The 22,188-nt window shown below is 54.3% G+C and overlaps 1 protein-coding gene across 1 annotated transcript; it reads left to right on the plus strand.

Annotated features, from left to right (window-relative positions):
• The first annotated feature begins 2,819 nt into the window (after positions 1-2,819).
• GRM2 (glutamate metabotropic receptor 2) lies at positions 2,820-14,002 on the plus strand. Its single transcript, XM_036869282.1, has 6 exons — positions 2,820-2,876; positions 4,579-5,161; positions 7,626-8,463; positions 9,976-11,051; positions 13,053-13,233; positions 13,491-14,002. Exons 2-6 carry the CDS (start codon positions 4,712-4,714, stop codon positions 13,562-13,564), a joined length of 2,619 nt encoding a protein of 872 aa, XP_036725177.1. The 5' UTR covers positions 2,820-2,876; positions 4,579-4,711; the 3' UTR covers positions 13,565-14,002.
• Positions 14,003-22,188: the final 8,186 nt, after the last annotated feature.

Here is a 22,188-nt window from a genome sequence, read left to right on the forward strand (position 1 = left end):
CCTGGATTTGTACTGTGCATTTGTTTGTTCCACCTTGGGGAACCCAGAGTGGGCAGGAGCACCCCCAACCTGAGGAGAGGAAGGAACTTGGCCAGGTACCCTGGGGTGGGGTGGGGTAGGGGGAATTGGAGGCCTTTCACTCCCTGTTCTTTGGCCCCACTTGACAGCTGCCCCTCCATTGCAGCAGCCCCAGAGGCTCCCCCAGGCTGCTGGAGAGCAGGCAGATCAGGACAAGGGGTGTGAAAGCTGAGCATGGAGTGCCCTCTGGGGCTCAGGAGTGGGGAGCTCACAGCCTGCCTCAGTCTGCTTCCAAGGGATGCCTTTGTGTCTGTGGCTAGAGTGTGCCTGTGCTGACACTGTTATCTGTCCAGCCGGTGAGGACATCCCCGCCGTGCCTGCCAGTGGCTGTGTATCTGCGTGTGTGCATGCGAACACACGCATGCCTTTGGTCTTTTATGTGTAACCATGGATGGGTTGGTTCATGGTGGTCCTGGGTGAGACTTTGCCCAAGTGGGCATCAGGATGTGATTGTGGCTGGGCGTGGCTGTATTTGTGTGGATGGCTATGTGACTCTGTGCACATGTTGCTGTGCTTAGTGTCTAACTTTGGTTGTATTATAGGGGTGTGAGGCTGGCTATCTGGGAGCATCACTCGGGGGGCTTTGTCCATATACAGCTGTCTGTGTGTAGTTATGTGTCTGTGTACAACTATGTTTGGCGGGATGTGTTCATGTGTAAAGCTGTGTGTTTTTCTGTGTCCATATGTAAAGCTATAGGTCTTTGCAGCTGTGTGTCCATGAGTATAGCTATATATGTGTGGACATGTTCACCTGTACAGCTACGTATATGTGTCCATGTGTACAGCTGTGTGTCCACGTGTAGAGCTATGAATTACGGCTATGTCTGTGTGTATAGCTGTGTGTGCAGTTGTGTGTTTATGTGTACTGCTATGTGTGTGGCTGTGTCCACATGTACAGCTCTGCATGTAAGGCTGGCTGTGTGTTTGTGCATAGCTGGGATTGGTGGCTGCATAGCTGGGTGTGTAACTGCATGTCCATGTGCTGTGGCGGGACCATGCAGCTCACTTGCTGCCGGCCATATAATGGCCACTTGGGCTTGTGCTGTGTTTAAAGCCCCTTGTCTTTTGTGAGGCTGCCTTGGTGAGTGGGCTGGGACTGCTGTGCAGCTCCTCTCACCTCAGAACCCTGCTACTGTCAGCCCCTCTGCTCCAGGGGCCCAGCCCATCACTCACCTATCCCAGGGAGCAGTTGCTCTGAGACAGCGGAGAGGGTGGGAACAGCAGGAGCTGGAAGACAGCATGTCTGTCTCTCCAGCCTTGTCTGACAGCTCTTAACCCTCATCCTGCTGCCACCTTGCCTCACATTAGTGATGGAGTTTGTTTGTGTTTGATGTCTTGGTCTGTTGTACAGCTGTGCTCTTTCCAGAGCAGTGGAGCGTCCAGTTTCTGTGTCCGGGGAAAAAGCCTGTCCTTCCTTGGTGGCAACCCCCTGCTCCCCAACCCCCAACGCCAAGCCCACATGTAGGTGTGTGTACCAGAGGGACCTGGGATTAGCATGTGCTCATTGGCATGCGTCTGAGCTAGCCTTACCTCTACTGACACCTGTGGAAGAAAGGGCAGCACCAGGGGAACGTGTAGAGATGCTGTGCCCCTTACTTAGTACATGTTAGTGTGTGCGTTGTGGCTCTGGGGCTAAATCTGGGTGCAGCCCCCCCTCTCCAAATCCCTCAGTACAGTGTGGCGATGCAGATTATCCACCACCCCTACCCAGGGGTATCCTTCCCCACTCTGCTGCAGGAGGGAAGAAGACTCAAGAATATCTTCTCAGAGCTGTCCTCCCTCTGCTGGGGCTCCAGCTCCCGCTCCCTCCTACGCAGCAGCCAGTTTCAGGAGCCTCTTCCCCAGCCCCCTCCCTCCCAGATCCCCCTGCCAGCCCCAGCCTGTCCCTCAGGGTTGACCCTGAGTCCCTGGTCCTGCAACCCCACCCCCCACCCCAGATTGGTATCTTTGCCATTAATGCCCTTTGCACATGAGAGTGGAGATTAGTGGAGGGGTGGGGGGAGGTCAGGGCTGGATGTGTGGAGGGTGTAGTGGCTTTAAAGGTCATCTGCAGGAAGGAAGAGAATGTCCCATCCTCCTCTGATCCTTCTCCCTCCCCCCCACTCCATCTCTTCCTTCTAGTGACTCAGGCCCCAGCTCGCACTTGGGGCTGAAGACACATTCCCCCACCCCAGGCCTGGCATGTGGATGGAACTGCAGTTCATGGATAGGGAGAATCAGAGTGAGGACAGGGATGCAGCAGGCTAAGCGCTCCACCTATCTCCTACGTGCCCCTTACCTATCGCCCAGTGGACCCCACTACCCTAGGGCCAGCCCTCCCGCTCTCGTAGATGGGAACCCATAGCACTGTGCGCACCTCCCGGGGCTCAGTGACCTTCCCAGCCCAGTGCCTCATGCCCGCTGCTCTCTGGGACGCAGTCTGACTTGGGGCGGAGGGGGCCAAGAGGCACCTGCTCCAGCACAGGGCGGGAGAGCCCGAGGATTCAGCACCACGCGGCGGACAGCGCCGAGCCGGTGCGCCTGAAGAGGGGAGCGTTGGAGGAGTCTGGAGGGAGGCGGAGGCCCGGTTGGGCGCGGGAGATCGGGAATGGGGAGGAATGGAGGAGGGGCTGAGGGCGGGCCGGGGCCGGGGCCGGGGGCGGGGCGGGCCGCGATTGAAAGCTGCAGGTTGAGCGGGCGGGCAGAGAGCGCAGAGCTGCCGAGCCAGCCAGCGAGCGAGCGAGCGCGCTAGCGGGAGCTGGAACCCCGCGCCCCCGGCTCCTGTCCGTTTTTCTCCGCACCAGAGCCGGGCGCGCAAGGTAGGGTAAGCCTGGTGGTGCCGCGGCCGCCACCGACCTTATCGATCCTGACCCCACGTCCTGGGGTCCCACGGGCCCTCGAGTTCTGGGGCTCCTGGGGCTGGGACTGGCCAGGGCACCCAGACAACGCTTGCCAGGAGCTCCGGGAAGCGGGAAGACAGCCCTAGGCGTCCCGCCTTTCCTCCCCAAAGAACGCACGCCCTGCGTCTCGATCCCTCGTTCTTCCTGCTCCTCCGTCCTTTGGTCAGTCTTTCTGTCTGTGCCTCTGTCTTTGTCTCAGCCTCTCAGGCTCCATCGCTCCCTCCCTGAATTTTGTGGCCCAGGCCCCCAGGTTGCCCCCTTCTAGGGTTCTCTCTCCCTTCAGGGTTCTGTCCCTTGTTGGAGCTTTGGTCCCAGCCACCCCTGTGGGAGTATCGTGGTCTTGACCAGTTTGGGCCTCAGTCCCCATCTGGGTCCGTGTCCCCATCTGTGTTGGTCTTCATGCTTACCTCTCTCTCCTGTTTGCCTGCTTGAGCTGCTTCTTTCTGGGTATGCACAGGATCGCAGTTCTTCTGGCCTAGCCCCAGTGGCAGATTAACCCTGGGGAGCTGAGGGGGCAAAGTGAAGAGCCCCAGTCTCTGTGGCCAGGATATGGGGTCCTTCAACTAGTTCTGCCCTTCTTCAGGCTCAGTTTCCCTCTGCTAGCCTTCCCAAGCCTGTGTGATTGTGAGAGCCTGTGTGGGATGGGTGTCTGGGAGGGCAGCTGGGGCACAAATATAGGGTACAGAGTGGAAGAGGGAGGCAGGGTCTCTGAGGGCCAGGGCCAGGATGGACAGGGCCCTGAGACCAAGGATGGGGAGACTGGAGATGGTGACTTTCTCTGCTTGGTTCTGAGCTGAAGAGAAAACGAAAGCAAAAAGTCCCAAACGGCAGTCTACACAGTGCTAGGATGTCCAAAATCTCACCTTGAGCCCTGTTTTGAGATTTTGACCAGATGGACTGCCCCCCCCACCCCTGACACACACATACACTCACATCTACTTTCCCTGTTGACTTCAGGACCTGTGGTCACTTCGGTGTCCCTCCCTAGGGCCAGCCTCTCTACCTTGCTATCTAACTTCCAAAGCCTAGAGTCTATTACTTCCCCAGTCAGGGGGCGTTGGGGATGGCTTTTTAAGAACGAGAGGCTGGGAACCTTGGGTGCTCACCTGGGCTTCAATTTCCCTAGAGGTTGGAGACTAACTACCCTTTAGAGACTCTTCCTTCCCTCTTCCCTGGTGGGTTCTCAGCCAGCAATGGCTCCTCTCTGGAAATCCAAGGCTCAGGATAGGGACTGGACTCCCAAGTTTGTAACTGTGACCTTCTGCTGCAAAGCTGTTGACTTTGGAGTCCCGGGAGGTTTGTGCAGGGTGTTGGACATTCTTCTGGGTCTTCTGTTTTCTGTTTGAGCCTCTACTCTCTGTAATCCTCCATCTCTGCTAAATTTGGGATGAGCACAGAGCCCATCTCCAGCCCCAGATCTGGGCAGGGCTGAGAGACAGGCCAAAGGAGTGTCCCAGGAGTTTCTCATCCTAGTTAGGGGCACCACCTCTCCCTGGCTCCTCAGTCCCTGGGAAAGGAGTTTGCGGGAGGCAGAGTCAGAAGGGGTAGCCACTCTCAGGTTCCACTGTTCCCTACCTGTTTGTCTGTCTGTCTGTCTGTCTCTCTCTCTCTCTCTCTGCAGGAGCTGGGTCCCTCCTCATCCTTTTCCTGTCTGTCCTTTCCTGGTCTATTTACACCTCTCTTTGCCTTTGCTGCTTCTGCCCTCACCCCCTGGAGGCCCAGGTCTGCTGGACCCATCCATCCCCTTTGGGGCCATGGGATCACTGCTTGGGTTCCTGGCTCTGCTGCTGCTGTGGGGCGCTGTGGCTGAGGGCCCAGCCAAGAAGGTGCTGACCCTGGAGGGGGACCTGATTCTGGGTGGGCTGTTTCCGGTACACCAGAAGGGCGGCCCAGCAGAGGAGTGTGGTCCTGTCAATGAACATCGTGGCATCCAGCGCCTGGAGGCCATGCTTTTTGCACTGGATCGTATCAACCATGACCCGAGCCTGCTGCCGGGCGTGCGCCTGGGTGCGCACATACTCGACAGTTGCTCCAAGGACACACATGCCCTGGAGCAGGCACTTGACTTCGTGCGTGCATCACTCAGCCATGGTGCCGATGGCTCACGCCACATTTGCCCCGATGGTTCTTATGCCACCCATGGTGATGCTCCCACTGCCATCACTGGTGTCATTGGCGGCTCCTACAGCGATGTCTCCATCCAGGTACATGGGGGCTGTTTAAATGGGGGCTGGGGAGGGAGGCCAGAGGTGGGGACCTGGAATTCCTGCTGAGCAGGGGCTCTGGGCTACCATGCATTAGAAGAGGGACTAGAAGCTTCCTTTGAGTAGCTTTTTACAGAAGACTAAGAAAGTGCCCCTGCGGCAAAATGGGAGTAGAATTTTAGAGACTGTGCAAGGAAAGCATCCCACTTCCAACACATACACACATGCATACACACGTCTGATGTTATACAGCCCTAAGAAACTTAATAGGCGTTTTGTGTCAGAACTCTAGTTTTGAATCCTGGCTCTCCCACTTACTGTGTGACTCTGGACATTATTTCTCTCTTCTGTGCCTCAGTTTCATCCTTATAAAATGGGACTCATAATACTTACCACTCTTAGGGGTGTGGTGGAAATTTAATGAGGTAATACATGCAAAGCATGAATCGGGGCCTGGCAGATCGTAATGGCATAATCAACATTAGCTGCTATTGTTATTAAGCCATTTCATAGATGAGGAAACTGAGGTTTGGAGAGAGGCAAGACACAAGTCCAGGTGCTCACAAAGTGGAGACGTGAACCTAGGGCTCTCAGCCAAGGACTTCCGGGACTGTCAGATCATCTCTCTTTGGATTGGAAAGGGGTGGAAGATAGAAGCCAAAAGCAAACCAGAGAAGAGAAACAGGGGTTGGGGGCCCAGAAGGAAGAGAAGCAGGATGTGTGTGGAGGTGAGGAGGAGGGTACCCAAGGGTCTTCAGTGGGTGTAGGATTTGAAGGGGTGGGAAGGGGAGGGAACCAGGTCCTCCCTCCTCCTGTTCTCCCACAAGGGGTCAGCAGAGGGTACTGGCTCAGCTAATGTCCCTTGCCACACCTGGCTGCTTTAGCCCAGGTGGGATCCTCCCTGTCCCTGACTGGGTTCCTCCTCTTGCTTGGACCCTTACCTTCCTGGTGCCTGACATAGGCTGCTGGAAGGTGAGGCCAGAGCTGGGACTGGGGTTGGGAGTTGCAAGGAGGGCCTTGTCTGGGGCCTCAGCTTCCTTTAGGAGGCCAGCAGAGGGCATTGCCATCAGAAGCAGGGCCAGGACCCCTGACCTGGAAGGCTTGTTTAGGAGAAAGGAAGCAGGAGTCTAAACCATGAAGGCAGCTTCTGTCCTGGGGTTGGGGAGGCCTGCTCATACCCCTATTGCAGGGAATGAATTACCGGTCCTGCTAGTCCCAGCTACTGGAAGTGGCCAGCAGTAGCTTGGACAGGTGTGGCTGTACCAGCACCTACATCTGCAGCCCTGGGGTGGGGGCAAGGATGGGTAGGCAGCCTCCCACCTGCTGATGTCTGCAGGGGCCTCTGGGGTGCTTTCCCAGCACCCGCTCTTCACAATTCTCTTCAGGGCCCCATGTATGCATCTCCAGGAGCCCAATTACCTCTCTCCAACCCCAAGTTGCCTGCCTCCTGCAGCAGGGCCCACACCTCAACATCAGTCTGCTTTTTCCTTGTCTGGGTCAAAGCAGAGCTCAGTCCTTTATCCATAGGCTGCACCTGCCTGTTAATGATTCCTCCATATTCTGGCCCCTTCTCTCTTGCCAAAACCCCTATCATCTTCCAGGCATTGTGGCTTCACATACATCATTTTTATCTGCTCATCAACCTTGTAAGGCAGGAATAAGAAACTGAGGCTCAGGGAGGTTTGCTAACTTGCCCAGGGGCACAGAGTTAGAAAGTACAGGGAAGGCATTGACACTGTCAGAGTAAAAACCTGTGTCCCACTTGCAAATACAGGACCTAACTCCCGCTTGTGGAACCTGGGCCATGCCCTGCTCTCACCTACCCACCATCCCACCTGGTCCTTGGCTGGACCCCACTCTTAGGGGCAGGTCCCAGGGATCTGGGTGTGGGAGATCGGCTGCCAGGCAGGCAGTGGTAGGCAGGACGCCTTGTTTATTTCTGGCTCAGGCATCCAGTGGAGACCAACTCTTGGGCTCTCAGGGCTATGGAGCCCTCAAATCTGGGTCTTCCTGGGGGAGTCTTTTCCTTCTTTCTCCATCATCCCATCAGAATTGACTCCGGGGTAGAGAGCTTAAGAGCCCTGAGCGTCCCACTTGCCATCTAGGGCCTCCTTTTCCCTGTGCAGCCAGTGGCCAACCTCTCTCCACCCAGGACTTGGGCCTTCCCTTAGCTCTCTCTTTTTGTTACTGCCATGAGTCTGAAGGGAGACAGCAAAGGGGTTCAGGTGTGGCTCAGGACCCTGGTGCCTTGGCCCTGGGTCTTTCTCAGCCCTTGGGAAGGGATAGAAAACTCCCTGCCACCAGGGGGAAGACACATCAAGACAAGATATAGGTCTTTTGGGAGAGGGAGACCTCAGGGCCAACCACATGGGCACTTGTTCCCAAGGTCCGATAGCTGTGGGGGCACATCTGTCTCCAGCATTTGACTTGGTCTCTATCTTCGCCCTCTCTACCCCTCCCCCAGGTGGCCAACCTCCTGCGGCTATTTCAGATCCCTCAGATCAGCTATGCATCCACCAGTGCCAAGCTGAGTGACAAGTCCCGCTATGACTACTTTGCCCGCACGGTGCCCCCTGACTTCTTCCAAGCCAAAGCCATGGCTGAGATTCTCCGCTTCTTCAACTGGACCTACGTGTCCACTGTGGCATCCGAGGGCGACTATGGCGAGACAGGCATCGAAGCCTTTGAGCTAGAGGCCCGTGCCCGCAACATCTGTGTGGCCACCTCGGAGAAGGTGGGCCGTGCTATGAGCCGCACAGCCTTCGAGGGCGTGGTGCGAGCCCTGCTGCAGAAACCCAGTGCCCGCGTGGCTGTCCTGTTCACCCGTTCCGAGGATGCCCGTGAGCTCCTCGCTGCCACCCAGCGTCTCAATGCCAGCTTCACCTGGGTGGCCAGCGATGGCTGGGGGGCCCTGGAGAGCGTGGTGGCAGGTAGCGAGGGCGCTGCTGAAGGTGCCATCACCATAGAGCTGGCTTCCTACCCCATCAGCGACTTTGCCTCCTACTTCCGGAGCCTGGACCCGTGGAATAACAGCCGGAACCCCTGGTTCCGCGAGTTCTGGGAGCAGAGGTTCCGCTGCAGCTTCTCGCAGAGAGACTGTGCAGCCCACTCCCTGCAGGCTGTGCCCTTTGAGCAAGAGTCCAAGATCATGTTTGTGGTCAATGCGGTGTATGCCATGGCCCACGCACTGCACAACATGCATCGTGCCCTCTGCCCCAACACCACCCGCCTCTGTGATGCAATGCGGCCTGTCAACGGGCGCCGCCTCTACAAAGACTTCGTGCTCAACGTCAAGTTCGATGGTAATGGTGCTGACCAGTGTCCACCAGGCAGCTTGCCCTCGGAGGGTGAAAGGGAACAGGCCCTCTGGTTCTAGTACATGGCTAAGAAAACATAGCCCATAGCAAATAAGGGCATTACCCAAGGGGCTGGTGTCAGAGCCAGGACAAGGACAGCTAGGCAGAGAGGACTCCAACAGGAGCCAGGACTAAGGTTTCACTTTCTGAGTTCCTTCCAGAGAGTAGACGTCTGGCCTGGTCCTTCACTGTGAGGATCTCTGGTTCCTGCTTGGGCCTTGCCCTTTATCTCCTGTCTCTTTATCATGCAGGGAGTAGGGATCAGGAGACCTCAAGCCTATTGTCAGGCAGCAAAATATCAGAGTCAGAAGAAAGGTGCATCAGAATGACACTCTATTTTCCAGGAAAATTTCTCTCCCTAATCTTGGTTTTCCACTCAAGGTGGCCACAGTCTCTTCAAACCAAAAGTTATTTTAATAGAAGTTCCAGCTTCAAGAAAAATAAATGCCTCAGAATCATCGTTGTGCTTCAGGAAGAATCACTGTGGGAACAGTGAGAGAGGGTGCCAGGGCTGACAAAGCTTGGAGTACTGGACCAGGATCAAGAGGAATAGTAATTCCAATAAGACTGACATTCAGAGTTATGGGAGAATCAGAGTGGGGGTTAGTGTTGCATTTGGGTCTGATTGGGTTGACATTAGAACAAGGCTAAATTTAGCCCGCTGGGCTAAGTGGAATTTACTGTAGGGCTCAAATTGGATTTTGAGGACTTTTTTGGGTAGAAAGGGTAGGGGCTGCGGGGGACCTGCATTCAACACCAGGCTGCACCATTCACCACGGGGCCTTAAGTACATGATCTGCTAACTTGAACACCATTTCTCACTGGGACCTGGGATGACAGGGGTACCTGCCTTCTGAGCCTGGCTGAGAGATGTGAGGTTCACAGGGGAATGGGGATGGGGAGTAGAGTGATTTATGAGCTGCCTGCCAAGCATATTCTGGTGAACATTGGTGGTCCCAGGTGACCACTGAGGTTGGGATTCAGCTAGCACTGGGATCCGTGTTAGGATTGCCCGGGGCTGGAGCTGGGGATGTCATTGATGGGATTAAAAGTAGGACCAGGACTAGACCTAAGGTCGAGTTTAGCCTTAGGGAGTCTCCATGGTAGGTTTGGGAAAAGGGCTGTGGTGTGTGTTGGGATAAAGTTGGGGTCTGGGGTCTGGGTTGGAAGGTCTAAGGCTGGGTCTTGGGAGTCATGGTTGGGGATTGGTGTGGACATTAGGTTTGTGGAGGTGCCTGGATTTTAAGGTTGGGGTTCTATTTGGGGCTTAGGGTTGGGGTTTGTTGTAGCCTCTCATTTAGAAAAATGGCTGGGGTTAGGCTGGCTTTAGTGCTGGGATGAGGATCAGAAGGATGAGGACTGACCTAAGCTTTGGGGTTTGAGTTCTATGTTAGGGTTGAGGTCACATCAGGATGACCCACCAATCCAACCCTCTCTTCCTTGCCTCCCCGACCCCAGCCCCCTTCCGCCCAGCTGACACCCACAGTGAGGTCCGCTTCGACCGCTTTGGGGACGGTATTGGTCGCTACAATATCTTCACCTATCTGCGGGCAGGCAGTGGGCGCTATCGCTACCAGAAGGTGGGCTACTGGGCAGAAGGCCTGACCCTGGACACCAGCCTCATCCCATGGGCCTCCCTCTCAGCCGGGCCCCTGCCCGCCTCTCGCTGCAGTGAGCCCTGCCTCCAGAATGAGGTGAAAAGCATGCAGCCGGGGGAGGTCTGCTGCTGGCTCTGCATCCCCTGCCAGCCCTACGAGTACCGGCTGGATGAGTTCACCTGTGCTGACTGTGGCCTGGGCTACTGGCCCAATGCCAGCCTGACTGGCTGCTTTGAGCTGCCCCAGGAGTACATCCGCTGGGGCGATGCCTGGGCCGTGGGACCTGTCACCATCGCCTGCCTAGGCGCCCTGGTCACCCTCTTTGTACTGGGCGTCTTCGTGCGGCACAATGCCACCCCAGTGGTCAAGGCCTCTGGCCGGGAGCTCTGCTACATCCTGCTGGGTGGTGTCTTCCTCTGCTACTGCATGACCTTCGTCTTCATTGCCAAGCCATCTACAGTGGTGTGCACCTTACGGCGCCTCGGTTTGGGCACTGCCTTCTCCATCTGCTACTCGGCCCTGCTCACCAAGACCAACCGCATTGCACGCATCTTCGGTGGGGCCCGGGAGGGAGCCCAGCGGCCACGCTTCATCAGCCCTGCCTCGCAGGTGGCCATCTGTCTGGCCCTTATCTCGGGCCAGCTGCTCATCGTGGCTGCCTGGCTGGTGGTGGAGGCACCAGGCACGGGCAAGGAGACAGCCCCTGAGCGGCGGGAGGTAGTGACATTGCGCTGCAACCACCGCGATGCAAGCATGCTGGGCTCGCTGGCCTACAATGTGCTCCTCATTGCGCTCTGCACACTCTATGCCTTCAAGACCCGCAAGTGCCCTGAAAACTTCAATGAGGCCAAGTTCATCGGCTTCACCATGTACACCACCTGCATCATCTGGCTGGCCTTCCTGCCCATCTTCTATGTCACCTCCAGTGACTACCGGGTGAGCTACCTGCTCCAGGGTGGGCTGAGGCTGGGGGGGTGGGGGGCAGGGTGGAGTGGGACACAGGACCTTCTATTTCCTGATATCTCATTTAATCTTCTGGTAACTCTGAGGCTCCAACAGGTTAAATCCTCACCCAGGAGCACACAGCTTGTGGTGGCCCAGTTAGGAGTGGACCCCAGGGGAAGGTGGGAAGGCTGAGTGGGGCCTGGGGAAATGCCATGGAGGTGGAGGAATTAGAGCTGAGAAGAGATTTCAGGACTCAGATGTATCTCCTAACCTGGGTGGAGGTGGAGGTGCCGAAATATGTCCAAATGAGCAGAGGCTCTACCCTGCTCCACTGAGGGGTTGGCTGCAGAAGGGCAGCCCTGGTCTCTGCTCTTGTGGAGCTCCGGGCTAGCAGGGTGATTGACCAAAGAGCAGCTGACTGGTTTAGGTTGACAAAAGGCCCCAGTGAGAATACAGAAGAGGGAGGTGTGTGTGTGGTGGTGGTGGTGGTGGTGTGTGTATGAGTGTGTAGGAAGTCAGAGAGGGCTTTTTGGAAGATGGGTCCTTGAACTGGACTCTTCAGCACAGGCAGGTGGGAATAGGTAGGGTGGAGGAGGTGGGGAGGGCAGCCAATACGGAAGCTGATTGGAGCAGAGGGTCTGCATTGCCCTCCCCCTCACCTGGAGTTGAGGTGGTGGGGTGTACATGGTGGAAAGGTAGGCAGAGGTGAGAGTGAAGCAGGAATGGGAATGGCAGGGCTATTAAACCAGCAGCCCCAGAGGGTACAATGCTTTGATGCCCCTTGGAGCTGTGCAGTGTGGCGTGGTGCCCCCAGAGCTGTGTGACTCTGGGGTTGAGAGATGAAACCAGGGAGGTCAGGAAAGGTGAAGCAAAGAGGGGGAGGAGATCTGGGGTGTAGGGTTCAGGAAGGTCAAAGCAGGTGAAAACTGTACCCCAGTTGGTGGCTTCCTAGCAAAATTCCAACTGGCACTGAGTGCTCAATGGGTCTCCTCAGCTTCAAGGGGCAATGGCTGCTTCAGATGGAGTGGTCAGGGCAGGCCTCCCCAAGGAGGTGACAGGTGAGCTGAGCTCTGAACAATCAGAGGATAATCTTGGGTAATCCTCACAACTCTGGAGTAAATTCTGTGGCTCTCCCCATTTTACAGATGAAGAAATGGAGACTCAGGGAGGTTCAATTCCTTGCCTAAGGTCGCTCAGCTTGGGAGTATAGAGCAGGGTCTGAGCTGACAATTTTAACAATTAAAGGAACAGGAAAATCGAGGCAAGAGCCCCTGCAAAAGCCCTTTCCCTCAGGACAGAGGTATAGTGGGCAGTGCCGGTGACCAGGGACGGCTGGGCTTGGCTGCTCTTGCACCTGCTGGGCCACCAGCCTGGGCAGTGGAGGCCAGAGCTGGGGAGGGAATCTGCTCTGACTCAGCCTGCATTTGCATATGATTTGCATTTGCATGCCAATCATAGGTGGCTAAGGACTTACCTGGCATGTACACACACAGTACCCACACACACATGCGCGCACACACGTATCTCTACACTCACACACGTGCACATACCAGCACACCTGGCAAACATCCACATCTTCCCACACATCCATATACATGCATCCTATACTTGCACACACAACTGCACACTCTCACCACCCCCTACATACACACCCCCCTACAGATATTCATGCCCTTACATGCATGCACTCCATACCTGCACCCCTACACACACCCGCACACACACACATGCCTGCACATGCACTCCCACATGCACCCTGCATGTTCACCCCCACAGCTAGAACTCTGGTCGTCCTGGAAGACAGTGCACTGGGGCTGATGCTGGGACTGTGCCCAACCTTCCTAAAAATTCTTTGGAGCTTGGCAGATGGACCAAGGTCCAGTGTTGGATGCTTACGGTCTCCCCTGCTCCTTACCCCACCTCCTGGGCAGGGTTCCTGGGTCCAGGCCCAGGCCTGTGGGACAGACTCATCCTTGACCTCTCCCGTCACAGGTGCAGACCACCACCATGTGCGTGTCGGTCAGCCTCAGCGGCTCTGTGGTGCTCGGCTGTCTCTTCGCGCCCAAGCTGCACATCATCCTGTTCCAGCCACAGAAGAACGTGGTTAGCCACCGCGCACCCACCAGCCGCTTCAGCAGTGCAGCTGCCAGAGCCAGCTCCAGCCTCGGCCAAGGTCAGCGTCCATCTATTTCTAAGACCCCTCTCCACCTGTGCCCCCTCTCCCCACCTTAGTTCCTCATCATGGGGGCAACTCCCTGGGTTGCTGAGATTCCTTGGCTGGGGGTAAAGTGCCCCCTAGATGAGGCTGGACAGGAGAGGGTGGGGGGGGGGTGATGGTGAGCTGCTCTCCGCAGCCCTGCTTCCCCGCTGCCTGCCCTACTGTATAAGGGACCTTGGGACTGGCCCCAACCTCCAGCTTCCTTTCCCTAGGGTCTGGCTCCCAGTTTGTCCCCACTGTTTGCAACGGCCGCGAGGTGGTGGACTCAACAACATCATCGCTTTGAGGATCCCCACACTCCTGCCCCGACACGGCTGCTCCCCAGAAGCCGGTGCAGACCCGTGTCCAGGGCCAGGAGGAAGATGGCTGGAGCACTGCAATAATGCCAACCCCATGCCCACCCCCAGCGCCACTTACCAACCTATTCACTCCAACCCTTCAGAGTCAGAAGTCAGGGTCCTTGGTCTGGGAGCCTCTATAACGACCACCAACTGCCCTTGCAGCTGTGTCCCCTCCTTGCCTGGCCCAGGACTTGGAAGGGAGCAAGCCAGGGTCCACTCTGCACTGGAACCGGCTGGCTGAGGACTGAAGGCCCCAATCCCCAATCAGCAAAGGTGCTTCCAGCCCTGCCACTCCCTCCTTCTAGAACCTTTAAAATTTTTATATAAGTTATTCTGGGATGGGGAGGGGGGTCAAAATGGGGGCTGTCGCTCCCCCTGCACAGTAGTTTGTCCTGTGGTTTATTTTGTATTATCTGTAAATAAAGTGTCTTTATTAAAAAAAAAAATCACTCTTTGCCTCTGATCCAGGGAGGCCCCTCACCCCCACCACAGCCTCTCAACCTTCATTTTGCTAGTATTTGTTCACTCTGCTCTGTGCCTATGCTAGGAGGATCTGGTGGCCACAAGACAGACACAGTCCCGCCTGGTGGAGACACAGAAAATGAGTAAGCCATCCTTCCTTGAAAGGAGCTGCTACAGACAGGCCAAGGCACTACTGGGGTGAGGATGGGAGATTTAAATGGACACAAGCTCACCTGGCAGTCCGGGGGAGGACGTGGACGATGTGGGTGATGGAGCAGGCGAGGCAGCTGACTGTGACCTTGGGAACTGTGGGCTTTTCCATTGTCTGCCCTGCCTGGCACTTGGAGGAGCCTTTGGTCAGCTCAGAGCCAGGCTGAGCGTTTGGGGTGGAGGGAGCCAAGAGGAGGCACAGGCTGGAGCATCGCCTGTTCACGTGGCGCGAACAAAGCCAGGAAGAGGGCGTGAGGAGGGAGGAGGTGAGGTAGGGAGGGCAGTTGGAGAGACCATCTGCTGTCGGACCAGGTGAGAGGTGGGAGAAGGGGGCCTTTTTCCCATCCCTGGAGGCGCTCGCCCCGCTGTGGGATTGTGGAGCCCGGCGCCCTCCAGCAGCCCCCGCGTTTGCAGTCTGGGACTCACCAGCAGAGGGCGCCGAGGCACAGGCTCGGACACGACTCAGCCAAGCAACCGCTGCCCTCCTGTGGCCTAGCGGGCAGTGGGCACCCAGCTACCACAGGAGCAGAGGAACCTGACTTTTTGGGCGAGGCCCCAGACTGCGGTATCTTAGAGGGACGAGGTCCTGCACTGGGAGACGGGCAGAACAGGGACATTTGTTTTTTGTTTTTTAAATTTATTTTTACTTTGGCAGCGCCGGGTCTTAGTTACGGCACGTGGGCTCTTCTTTGTGGCATGTGGGATCTTTTAGTTGCGGCATGCACGTGGGATCTAGTTCCCACCGAGCCCCCTGCATTGGAAGCGCGGAGTCTTACCCACTGGACCACCAGGGAAGTCCCGACATTTGTTATTTTTAAGTGAATTCATTTGCATCTATAGTCTGGTAAGGCTGTGGAAATTTGGGTTAACAATTTAAGAAGTGAAAACAGAAAACTGAAAAAAGAAAATTGCAAGAGTGGCTTTTCCTCTCCAGCCAATATTTGGGGTGTAGGGATGCCAAATAAAATACAGAATGCCCAGTCAAGTTTGAATGTCATATGAACAATGGAAACCTTTTTGGTATAAGTATATCTCATGCGATGTTTGGGACATAGTTACACTAAACATTTTTATGTTTATGTGACATTCCAATTTAACTGGGCAGCCTGTATTTTCATTTGCTCATTTTGGCAACACTACTGGGGTGTCTCTGCCCCAGATCCCTGCCCTGAATGACCCAGGCCTGGGTGCAGCCCCTAGTGACCAGGCATCAGGACGCTGCGCCCCATGGGACCTGTGGTGCTGTTCCCTGCTTCCAGTGTGGCCTTTTCTGGGTCTTCATGCTAAACTGGATCCAAGGAACATTTGCCCACCCTCCCAGGCCCTGGGCAGGCCAAGACAGGGCTCTGCAACTGAGCAATTCTGCAACTCCTCTTGCAACTGAAAAGCAACCCTCCTTCACATGGCTCAAGTGTATTTTCCTTAAAATGTAATAATAATAATAATAAGTTTTAAAAGGTAGTAATTAACATGGTTCACAGCTAAAAAGGTACAAAGTGTATTCAGTGAAGACTCTCCTTCTATCCCTGCCACCCATCCAAGGAGAGGGCCTAGAGGCCTGAGAGCTGGGGAGGAGGGCAGGAGGTGGGTGAAGACTTCCTAAAGGTCAGTCCTCAAGTCTGTGGACCACATCCCTTTCCCCCCTCCCTCGCCATCCCCACTCCCCGACAGTGTTGAAGGTGGAGAATCTCTTGTCCTTCACTCCTTAGCTCTCAGTCCTTATCACACATTACTAAGACCAAGCCCCCAGTTCTCCTCCCAATCCTGAGTGTTCTGGGTTTATGTCCCTGCTCTCTTCTCCAATGCCACATTCATGTCCACAAAGCCCTGAAAGGGATGGGGGCTCAGAGGTCCCTGCCCTTTCCGGATGTTACTGGAGAGTAGGTTCTTGTCTCATGGCAGAAAGAATTCGAAGACGAGACAGGGAGGTCAAGAAAGCAAAGCCAGGATTTACTTAAGCAACAGAACGCTCAAGTGAGAGCAAGCAGGCTCAAGTGAGTAGCTGGGCTGAGCTTCTTTGGCAAGCCAGTTATGTGGGGTATAGAAATGAAGGAACGGAATATTCATTGGGGAGGATTCCCTGATTTTCATCCCAGCTCCACATTCCCGAGGGGAGGAGGGATTTTTGTCCTTTAGTCTTGATCAGAAGTGTCATGGTGTCGGTGCATGATGGGAACTTCTTATCTGCAAGGCTAATTTTATTGTAATGAGAGCATAATGAGCAAAATGTTACCTTCAGACTCCAGAGAGTCACGCCTTTTCCCACCTTTCTTTGTCTGGCTTCAGGACACTTATCACCCCAAATGTGTGGTTTCCTGTCAGTCCGGAAGTTCCTGCTTTTCTTTGTCTGCCCAAGGACCCCCACTGTTTACAAGATGTATGGTTTCCTGCCATTTGGCCTGTGTCCGCCTTTCTCTGTTCACATCTAGCTATCTACCTGCTCTAACATTCCCCCTTCAAGGAATCTGGACCCTTAAAGTCTTTCAAGGGGCAAAGGGTTGATGGTCCATTTCCTGTAACTGCTTCAAGCTGAGCATGGGTGTTGTCCCTACCTATGGGTCCAGGTCTCCTTGCTATCTGTCAGAGATAGGGGTTTGGGGGTTGTTTACAGTGGCGGATATGGAGAGTGGGGAGTAGGAGGCAGCATGCTTATCCAGTGGATGTTGATAGTCCTCATCTTCAAGTGGGATGGTTTGAAATCGCTGACGTATCATCATTTGAAGCTGGAGTTTTCTGAAGCTGTGGGATCTTTTCCCTTGGCACCTCAGGTTTTGATATAGCAGCTAACAGGGAGAAACTGGAGTATATCTGAGTGTATTCATTATATTAAACATTAGTCCAGAATATTGTCCAATCCCTCTGCTGGCCTTCTCTTGTGTATTGTTAACTATTATTATGCTTTTATTGTGAGTTTTAGATTTATTTATTCCAGTCACTAGGTTCTTCCACCAGATAGTGACGCTCCCCACATATTAGATATTGGCAGTCTGGTTGGTGTCTGTCACCTAACTGTGATTACTAAACATTAGAGTGTGATTGTAGTATGTTTCATTAAGCCATCGTAATTCTTGTCTCCAGATGCTAATACCAGTAAAACAGAGGCTAACTTTTTCTAAAAGCTGAAATACCCTTCCCTCTGATTTGGAGGAGGGTGTCTGTTCCAGAGAGTTTGGCCTCCAGTTGGTTCCTGCCCCAGTCCTTCCTTCCTTACTGCACTGGGTGATAAATGAGAACCCAAAATATCTTGCTGTTAGCCCCATCAAGTCCCTCAAGGAGGTAGGGAGTCCTAAAAGATGTAGGTCCTCTGGGGAGGTACAGCTGTGGGGGCAGATCCAACAGTCAGAAGAGTTAGTAACTTTAGCAATGGCATTCATGGTGTCGGATAGCGGATGTTTGTAAGCTGGAGCTGTGACTATGTGAATAACAAGGGACTTCCCTGATGGTGCAGTGGATAAGACTCTGGGCTCCCAATGCAGGGGGCCCGGGTTTGATCCTGATCAGGGAACTAGATCCCACATGCATGCCGCAACTAAGAATTCACATGCCACAACTAAGGAGCCCACCTGCCACAACTAAGACCCGGTGCAACCAAATAAATAAATATTTTAAAAAAAAAGTGACGCTGGGTCTGTCAGACCTCATGGTTGGAAGTTGCTAGAAAGATGTGAGGGGATGTTTTTTAAAAAAAAAAAAAGGAGGACCATTAGGATGGGTGTGGTTAAAGGAGACATGACTTCATGAGAAGCAAAAGAGCAGAGATGCAGGGAGTTTACTGGAAAGGGAGAGTATTGACACCTGGAAGGGAAGCCATTAGCCTCCTTTAAGGTGATTTTTTAAAGGAGTGACAAACTTTGTTTTCCCTGGGATTCCCTGATTCGAGACCTGTGGATCTATAGGTTTTTTTGTTTGTTTTTAATTTGGGGGGAATATTTGGGGCTGGACTGTCCATAATGCATAATCCAGCCAAAAGTAGGCCTTGCTTTTGGTTTTCAGGGAGAGTAAGAGTTGCCCCCAAGGCTGAGAGAAAATCCCTTCCCAGTAAATGGACTGGGTTATTTAGGCATGAAAAGAAACTTGTGAGTTATACGGGTCTTCCCCTGGGTGCAAGTGAGAGGGGTGGTGAAATGTTTTAGCTTAGGCATTCCTTCTACCCCAACAATAGAGCAGGTTTCAAGGGCAAGGGGCCCAGTGTGAGAAGTCAGGACAGAATACGCGGCTCCCGTGTTCACTAGAAACTGGACAAGCTTACCTGCCACATCAGTGGTCACCTGCGGTTCCTCCCATGTGATGACTGTCTTCTAGGAAGCCTTGGGAGGTCCCAGATCCCATCAATCAACCACTGCCATGACTGGCATGGGGGAATTTCCTCACTCCCTTCAGAGCTGGGGGCATTCCCTTCTCCAGTGGCCCATCTTCTTACAGATTGGGCATGGCGTCTGGGTAGAGGTTGGGACCTGTTTCCTGGCCATTCCTTGCTCCAGTGTTTGGAGCTCCCACAGGTAAAACAGGCTCCCTTTCCTGGCAGGGGTCTTCTGAGAGTACTTTTGGGGTGACCAGGAGGTGGATTAGATCTTGTCATGACAACTGCCAAAAGCCTGGCTTGCCATTTCTTTTTTTTTTTTAAAGATGGATTTTTTTTAAATTGTTACTTTTATTTATTTATGGCTGCGTTGGGTCTTCGTTGCTGCACGTGGGCTTTCTCTGGTTGTGGCGAGTGGGGGCTACTCTTCGTTGTGGTGCGCGGGCTTCTCATTGCGATGGCTTCTCTTTGTTGCGGAGCACGGGCTCTAGGCGTGCAGGCTTCAGTATTTGCGGCACGTGGGCTCAGTAGTTGTGGCACACGGGCTTAGTTGCTCCGTGGCATGTGGGATCTTCCCAGACCAGGACTCGAACCCGCATTCCCTGCATTGGCAGATGGATTCTTAACCACTGTGCCACCAGGGAATTCCCTGGCTTGCCATTTCTTAAGTCATGCTGTTCCTTCCTTTCTTCCTCTATTAAAGACACTGAAAACCCTGTATCAACAAGAAGGTTGAGAGGATTTTGGGGCCCCATGGCAAGCTTTGAAGCTTCCGACGGATGTCAGGGGCTGATTGCCTAGTGAAGTGGGTTGCAAACACAATGTGTCCCTCAAAAGTGTTTGGGTCTACATTCGTATACTTTCTGAGGGCAACTGCCAATTGGGCCTGAAATAGGGCTGGATTTCCATCTTGGCCTTGGGTGATCTCTTTAACCTTATAGTTAACAGATTTAATTATGCATCCCTTCAATGAGGCAAAGGCTCATGTGGCCCCCTCTAGTGATACCAAGCTGGCCTGGCTGATAGTCCCAATTGGGATCCATTAGGGGCACTGCTGTCATGCCCACAGGGTATTGATGAGGTTGGGCAACGTGTAATCCATCAGCATATGTTTGATGCTGTGCCCAAATACAGGTCTTTTTCTCAGTGGTGCAGCAGTGGGAAAGAACAATATTTAGGTCCTTCCAGGTAAAGTCAGGGGAGAGAGTCAGTCCCTGGAATTCTTGGGTGAACCGGCTAGAGTCCTCCCAGAATCCACCCAAGGGAGTGCGGCACTGGTTGAGGTCAGACAAAGAAAAAGGAAGGTGGACTCTGGTAGTTTCCTGAGGCCCACCTACTACTTCCTGAAGGGGGCAAAGACGCTCTGGCTGTGCTTTTGGTACAGAAGGGTAAAGAGGTTTTTAGGTCGGGGGAGGGGCTGACGATGGTGAGTGTTGGGGCTAGGGTCTTCTTTTTTTTTTTAATTAATTTATTTATTTTTGGCTGTGTTGGGTCTTCGTTTCTGTGCGAGGGCTTTCTCTAGTTGTGGCAAGCGGGGGCCACTCTTCATCGCGGTGCGTGGGCCTCTCACTATCGCGGCCTCTCTTGTTGCGGAACACAGGCTCCAGACGCGCAGGCTCAGTAGTTGTGGCTCACAGGCCTAGTTGCTCCACGGCATGTGGGATCCTCCCAGACCAGGGCTCGAACCCGTGTCCCCTGCATTGGCAGGCAGATTCTCAACCACTGCGCCACCAGGGAAGCCCCGGGGCTAGGGTCTTCTGCCTGGGGGCTTGGGTTCCTCCAGGAATGCCAATAGAGAGGGCTTTTGTGTAGCCTGAAGGGGTCCCAGCCAGCAAGGTTCCCTTACATAGGACTTGCATAGCTCCGGGTTTTCTCTTAGGGTCATAAAAGCCTGAACATAAGGAACTTCTGTCCATCTTCCCTGCCTTCTGCAAAAGTGTCTAACTGTAGGATGGTATTATAGTTGAGGATTTCAATCTCTGACCAGGCCTGATGGTCCTCAAGTTTATATTGGTGTCAGGCTGTTTTACAAAAGAAAACGAGATTTCTTCGTTTTAAAGAATATAGAGGGACTATCCTGGTGGTCCAGTGGTTGAGAATCCGCCTTCCAATGTGGGGGATGTGGGTTTGATCCCTGGTTGGGCAACTAGGCTCGAGTGCTGCAACTACTGAGCCCATGTGCTCCGACTAGAGAGCCCACGAGCTCTGGAGCCAGAGTGCTGCAGCTGGAGAGAAGCCCGTGCGCGCTGGGAGAGATTATGCATGCTGCAGCAAGGATTCCGCCTGCTGCAACTAAGACCGGAGGCAGCCTAATTAATTAATTAACTAATTAATTTTAAAAAAGAAAGTAATGTTAATTTCAAAAAAAAAATAACGTTTGCATTTAAGCAATTGATGTTGTCTGATACCGATATCATCTTCAATATTTGTAATAATAATAAAAGAAATCTAGAGAAAACTTGTTCCATTGACTCAGAATGATCCCAAGGGGTTAGGCCTTGGGGATGGAGGAGATGTTTCCCATTGTTCTTTCAGGGAGAGAGTGCTCCTGTAACAGAGAGGAGCACTAGCGTTAGGAGGTCCTGTGGGGGCTCCCTAAGACAGGATTGGTTCCAGAGGTCCCCGTTCACCTAGTCCCCTGGACCCTAGCCAAAATAGGGGTTATCTCCTCCCCCATATGGTGGTCCTGCTGGCCCCAGCGTCCTGAGGCCGTGTCCTAACCTGGCGTCCATGGCACCCTGGATGAGCAACCTTCCTGAAGGCTTCTCTGTAGCTTCTATGACCAATGATTAATTCCTGTGTTCCAGGGTTTGCTCCCCTGGAACGGACATCCTCATAGTTCTAGGACGTATTTGGTCGGGGAACCACCCTTTCTCAAAAAGCGTGATAAGTTTCTGAAAACAGGCATTGGCTATTAAGGGAGGTGGTTTGTGAAAAAGCTTCTCTTTTCCCTTCCTTATTGTGGGCGGCGCCCCCATCGCCAGGCTGCCCTCCCCTCCCCGCCGCGGGCTCGCACCGGCAGGCGGCGGGCGGCGGGCGGCGGGCGGCGGGCCGGGCAGGGAGGGGATACCGCGGCGCCAGGCGGAGGCACCCTGTCTGCACTTAAGCAGACGGAGGGTCCCGGAGCCTCCCAATCCCGCAACCCTGGTGAGCCAATGGCACCAGCAGACGCAGGTTACCTCTGGGGCACGTACGCCGGGGGCGTGGCCCCAAGGGCAACGCAGCCCCGCCCGAGCTCCCTTGCCTTTAAGGCGAGGCGGGGGCGGGGGCGGGGGCGGAACCCCCCCCCCCCCCCGCCAAGAGGCAGCTCAGTGAGGCGGTGCGCAACTAATGATGGCGGCCTGGGCGCGGTCCCACCACCATGGGCCCTGACTGAGGGGCGCGGGACGCCCCCCCCTCCCAACATGCAGACCAGTTGTGGCACGAGGGAACTCGCGAAGGGACCGCGGCAAGACCACAGCACGAAGTCTCTTACAATTTGTTTAAGTAAGGCTACATTTTATATTTCCACACGGTTGTAGCTGATGACTGTTAATTAAGTGGTGGATAAGGCAAACCCCTGAGGGCAAAGCTCCTGTAGTTGCGGTCTGTAGCTGC

Source organism: Balaenoptera musculus, chromosome 11 (assembly GCF_009873245.2).
Source record: "Balaenoptera musculus isolate JJ_BM4_2016_0621 chromosome 11, mBalMus1.pri.v3, whole genome shotgun sequence".
NCBI lineage: Eukaryota > Metazoa > Chordata > Mammalia > Artiodactyla > Balaenopteridae > Balaenoptera > Balaenoptera musculus.